General features: G+C 46.9%; 1 protein-coding gene across 1 annotated transcript in view; it reads left to right on the top strand.

The window, feature by feature from the left end:
• The first annotated feature begins 292 nt into the window (after window positions 1–292).
• LOC147884618 (PR5-like receptor kinase) overlaps window positions 293–6,022 on the top strand; it is a 10,747-nt gene continuing 5,017 nt past the window's right edge. Inside the window, exons 1-2 of the mRNA XM_087398033.1 lie at window positions 293–404; window positions 1,070–2,823. Of these exons, the coding sequence (XP_087254159.1) occupies window positions 338–404; window positions 1,070–2,823 (1,821 nt within the window). The 5' untranslated portion in view covers window positions 293–337. The remainder of the gene's footprint in view (window positions 405–1,069; window positions 2,824–6,022) is intronic.

Raw genomic sequence — 6,022 nt, 5'->3', positions numbered from 1 at the left:
AGAGAGAGAGAGAGAGAGAGAGAGAGAGAGGCAATCAACCCCTTTACTTAGCTGAATCTAGCCTAATCCCCCTTATCTAATAGTGTCACTATGATGAAGGGGAAGAAATTTGGTAAGGCTTGGACTTAATTTTGAGAATTGACATAATAAAGGAGGTCGCTAGATGGGGCGGCTGAGATTAAATCTCAGCTTTATGTCACAGGAAAATTGAAATGCTTGGCCGTAGATTTGAAATTTGAGGCAGCTTTACGTACACTTTGGAGGCTGTCTCATTTGACGAGAACTCTCTTCTTCTTCTTCTTCAATTGTTTAACGACAACTCCTGAATTTGAGCTTCATGGCGTCTCTGCCACCCCTCACCTCAATCTTCATCTCCCTCTGCTGCTTCTCCGTCCTCGTATCAGGTACACACATATCGGATATCCTAATGGAGTTCTTTTATTTGTCGGAGTGCCCATCCGAATGTGCGCATCAATGGTAGGTCAGCACGTTGCCTGTGTACAGGTTGTAAGCGCACAAGATAAGGAGGCTGTGAGCTAACGACCGAAAGTTTGAGGGAGATAAGTTTGCAAATAGGGAGACGTTAGAGCGAGTTTGCTGGATCTGAACTGAAGGTCAGTGGTTGCACGTTGCCTGTGTAAAGGTTGTGGGACGACGATCGACGACTATACATACTGTGAGCTATTAACGATCGAAAGCGCTGCAATAGAGAGATGTTAGAGCGTCGGAATTTGGGCATGAATTGAAGGTCAGTGGTTGTACGTAGCCTTTGTAGAGGTTGTAAGCGCGTAAGATTTAGGGCCGAAGATCGACGAATACTAACGTACTGTGCAGTGTGGATCGAAACGGTGAGGGACGGAACCTTGCAATAGGGAGACGTTAGAGCGAGTTTGCTGGCGTCTCAAAGCTAGTTACGTCCATCAGTTTTACTAAAGTGATTGTAGACTGCGTTCGAATATAATTGATTCGTTATGAATCGCTACGACCGACCGAGAACGATTTAACAGATGTTGGCATAACGAATAGAACGATTGATAATTCAATAGATGGATGGTTTCTGTGGATGCAGGAGTGACATTCAATCTGGTTAATCGATGCTCCTGCGTCGTTTGGCCAGCCATCAATACAATCTCCGGTTCTTCTCTGCCAGGAGGCGCATTAACAATGTTGGGAATCCTCCCCGATAGCTCCAACCCGGTCCATGTCCCTTCCGATTGGACTGGACGCTTCTGGGGACGCACTGGTTGCACCTTCAACACCAGCAATTACTTCGTCTGTGATAGTGGAAACTGTGAAGGTCACAGCGGCCTGCAATGCCAACTCAATGGCACCTCTTTGCCCGTTACCCTTGCCGAATTCACGCTCGGAGCCGCATCCAACAATCTCTACTTCTACGATATCTCTCTCGTTGGCGGCTTCAATCTGCCCCTCGCCATCTCCCCATCTCCCAAATTGGCCTCCAAGAACTCCAGTGCTCTCAATTGCGGAAGCCCATCTTGCACAGCCGACGTCCTTCACTATTGCCCTCCCGAGCTGCGAGTCCCCCACAACGGCAACACATTCGCGTGCTCCAGCCCATGCAACGCTTTCCAAACGGACCAATACTGCTGCACACGAAATTATAGCTCCACCAGCGCTTGTACGCCGAACAACTACACTCAACTATTCAAGAATCTCTGCCCTACGGCCTACACCAGCTATCTCCACGACGATGCATCATCTTCGTTCACTTGTTCTGGTGCCGATTTCACGATCACATTCTGCCCGGGTGACGGACAACCTGGACACTCGCTTCGTCCTGTCCTTAGTGAGATTGTGGGAGTATGTGCAGTGGTTATCATCATTGTGGGAGTTATTTTTGGGCGTTTGAGATCGACGCGGAAAAATCGACGGAAAAACGAAGGAGAAATAAACATTTCCGACATTGGTCATCAGAGGTTTAAGTACAAGGAACTCTATTCTGCCACCAAGGGTTTCAACCCCTCAGAATTACTGGGACAAGGGGCCCAAGGACAGGTTTACAAGGGCATTTTGAGAAGGGGCGGGTTACAAGTAGCAATAAAAAGGGTGGCTGCGGCTGAGAAAGGGGGCAGGGGAATGGTTGACCTTGTTTCTGAATTGCGTATCATAAGTGAGCTGAATCACCGAAATCTGGTGCGGCTTCAAGGATGGTGCAAACACAAAGGAGAGGTACTGGTTGTGTATGACTATATGCCGAGAGGCAGTCTAGATAAGTTGTTATTCGCAAACAGCGAATTCATCATTGATTGGCATCTTCGATATACGATAGTTTGTGGTTTAGGCACAGCAATGTTGTATCTTCACGAGGAAGGAGGGAAACGAGTTGTGCACAGGGATGTGAAGCCCAGTAATATTATGCTGGATGCCAATTTTGAGGCAAAACTCGGAGACTTTGGCCTGGCACGTATTGTTGATCCTAATGTTATTCCACGGTCCACGAATGCGGTTGGCACAATCGGTTACATTGCCCCAGAGATTGCCACGACTCGGCTTCCTACTGTAGAATCTGATGTTTTCAGCTTCGGTATTGTTGCTCTGGAGGTGGCATGTGGGCGACCAAGCTTTCAATTTGCCTTTGAATCTGATTTCTATTTCTTATTGGAAAAGGTGAGGGACCTGAATAAACAAGGAAGACTAATGGAAGCAGCTGATCCACGCCTGGCCGGAGACTTCGATGTTGATGAAATGGAAAGGCTATTTTTTGTTGGCCTTACTGCTACAGATTCAGATCCAGATAAACGCCCAACCATGAGACAAGTTCTTGCTATTCTAACAAAGCAAGCCCCGGCTGCCTTAGAAGAGGTTGGTAACTGTTTTGTCATTCTCTTCGAACGTCATTTTACACTGCATCCGTCATGGTAGCTGTTCCTACCATACTCAAGCCCCATGAGAGTGTCTTTTTGAAATTAGTGTTTATGCTTTTGTTATCTTGTGGGCTGTCGTACTAGATTGATTCAATTAGTATGCACTCTATAGGCAGTTTAGTTCCATCATCCATCCCCCATCCCCACCAAAAGTAGGAATTAAGCTTTGAAAGAGAATTTACACTGCTGTCCACTAGCCTGGAATGTGCGGACCAATCTCTTGTGGGATAGTTCATGAGCTTCTCTGCTCATTGCCTAAAAGAACCCAGGAGCAGCAGCAGGGAGCTAATTGTGGGGCTATACAATCCACATATACCTCTCTTGTGATATGACAATGCATGGAGGCTAGGTCTTCCGAAAGGCTTCATGACAATTAAATGTCTTACAAGAATCTTCTGGACCTGACAGAGCTCAAGGTGTAGATGAGGCAGATGACTCTCATGGTGGCTGCAGGTTGAGTCTCCTGTCTACCGATTAAGTAGACTACTCGGATATGCCAGGTAGTAATACCGGCTATGGTGTCTGAAATGTCATCATGAGGGGGTGGGAGGCTCTCCTTAGGGTGTCGGTATAACCAGAGTGATCTCGAACCTGACCATCAAGATATCCTGAATCAGCTACGCTGCGAATCTGCCACGACCTCATGTTGAAAATCTGCTGTGACTTAGAAAGCTAGGCGACCTATTACACCAATTAATTGAGGAATCAGGATCCTGAGGGCACATCTCCTAATCTACTGCACCGCCTGGCATGTCTAGGTTGAATGCCAGATAGATGGTCCACTAGTGCATCAGTGGCAGGTGCCATCTCATCACTTCCTGCTCATCAAGCGAGGGGTCAATAGGCAATCCTCCATGAGAGGCCAATCAGAAGAAATAGAAGGGAGCTTTGATTGACATTTGACCACAAGCAAGCTTTGAGGGTGGATGGGATTCTCTGGTCGACCACCTCTTTAAGTCAATGTTCTTGAAAATAGTGTAACTTATACTAAAGTCTAGAGAGGACCCTGAAAGGGAACATGGGAAAAGCCTAGCCCTAACCCTAAGGGATAAGTTATATATATTCTCATTTCTCTTCATTCTTCAGCAGAGTTGTACATTGTCGGTTCTATGGTGTATTCTCATACTTATAGCCTCCTCTCTTCACAGGGTATCAAATCCTTTGAATTGGACCTATGCTTTATGTTGGGAGTTGGATGGAGATGAGTTGGATGGAGATGAGTTTGTGTTTGTGTTCATGCCTTACAATGGGGCTTGTGTTTTCACTCAGTTCTCACATGTCTCGTACGTCCAAATATTGTTTGGGATCTTGACTACCGAAACTCTCGAACTTATGACTAATGCTGAACTTGCAAGACTCCATGCTTGCATTTTTCACTCCCAAGTTGTAGAGATGCTGAAATAGTGACTTTAGTTCACGATTCCGAGCTATGGTGAACAAATCATGGTCATTTGTATGGTTCATTTCCATGTTGAGCTTTGTATGAAGTTTTCAAGGGCAAATCTTATGTGCATACACAACCTTGAGTAGATCTTCTCCAACCGGCAAGGTTCTAAGTTCTTTGACTACGCTTCTGCAGCCTGTCTTTTGTTCAAGCGTGGATTTCTGAGCGGCCGCTAAGATCCAGCAGTTCAGAAGTTATGGAGCCAAACTTTGCTCGCAATTCGCCTAAGATTTCTGCTTCTTTTCATTGAGCTCTAAGAAGAGCATGTGAGATGCTGAATCCAAGAATTGTATGCGTAACTCAATGTTTTCGAGGGTAACCTCCTTTCTTGCCTGTAAGATCGATCGGCAAATTGTCAAAAGACAGTGTGCCACATGCCGCGCTTTTCAAAGTGATGGTAAAACTTGCAGAGAAAATTGCATCCACGATAGAGATTCCGAGATTCCAGAGATTGTGGCTTGATTCGTGTCGAGGAGTCAGGATGATCGAACCTGCATACCTGGTTGGAGGAGAAGATTACACGTGGCCTAATCTCTTTCCGTTCATCACGTTCCATATTTTTGACGTACCTAGATGACACGTGGCAAGAGAACCCTATCTGCCATGTCAGCTTGCCAAACCTTGATTCCATTTAATTAACCCTAGTAAATAATTGACCATGGTTAAGCTTGACGTTTAAATAATTGACCATGGTTAAGCTTGACGTTTATTGCTGATGTGGCAAGGTTAGGTCAATCCTACTCCAAGGAATCTTCACATCCAAAAATCAAGTCCTTTGGAGGAGCTGGAAGGAGAGTGTGAGGGTGCTGAGAGTGGTGCATGCTTGCCACGCGGTCCTTGCATGGAGGGGGAGCGGGAGGGAAAGCGAAGAGACCTCGATTTGACCCCCTTTCATCGGTTATTCTCAGGGAAGGTGCTATGAAAGGGGTTGAGGAGAGTCAAGGGCTACCCTTCTATGCCGAAATCTTGGCTAAGAAGCAACCCTCAAATTAGAAGGGCACCTCATCTTTTCTTTTTGAAGGGCAAAAATAGGATAAACCTTCTTTATAGAAGGTTTAAGAAATGCGATGTCCTTCTTATGAAGCAAAACAATGGATTACTCACTTACAAGAAGAAGGATGATGAACAAAATTCATCACTTCACCAATATCTATCTATTCTATTAAGGAGGGTGAGAGGCACAAGAGGCTGACACGTGTTGCCCTAACCTACGTGGCAGTTATTTGGAGGTTTGGAGGGAGAAGGATAGAGGTTCGGAGATGGTTCGGAGGGAGAGGGAGAGAGGAGAGAGAGAGGGAGAGAGCGAGAGAGAGAGAGGGAGGGAGGAGAGAGAGAGAGAGAGCTGGGAGGGAGGAGGAGAGAGAGAGGGAGGGAGGGAGAGAGAGAGAGAGAGAGAGAGAGGAGAGGAGAGGAGGGAGAGAGAAAGAGGAGAGAGGGAGGAGAGAGAGAGGGAGGAGAGAGGAGAGGGAGGAGAGAGAGAGGAGAGAGGGAGGAGAGAGAGAGGGAGGAGAGAGGAGAGGGAGGAGAGAGAGAGGGAGGGAGGAGAGAGAGAGAGAGGGAGGGAGAGAGAGGAGGGAGGAGAGAGAGAGAGAGAGAGGGGAGGAGAGAGAGAGAAAGAGGGAGGGAGGACGAGAGGGAGGGAGAGAGAGGGAGGGAGGAGAGGAGAGGAGAGGAGGAGAGAGGGAGAGAGAGG

The sequence above is a fragment of the Dipteris shenzhenensis genome, chromosome 26 (genome assembly GCF_047967505.1).
Source record: "Dipteris shenzhenensis isolate YYH24624 ecotype China chromosome 26, Dip_SZ_1.0, whole genome shotgun sequence".
In the NCBI taxonomy this organism is placed as follows: Eukaryota; Viridiplantae; Streptophyta; class Polypodiopsida; order Gleicheniales; family Dipteridaceae; genus Dipteris; species Dipteris shenzhenensis.
The sequence above is the reverse complement of the archived record's forward strand: the minus strand, read 5'-3'. Positions and strand labels throughout refer to the sequence as shown.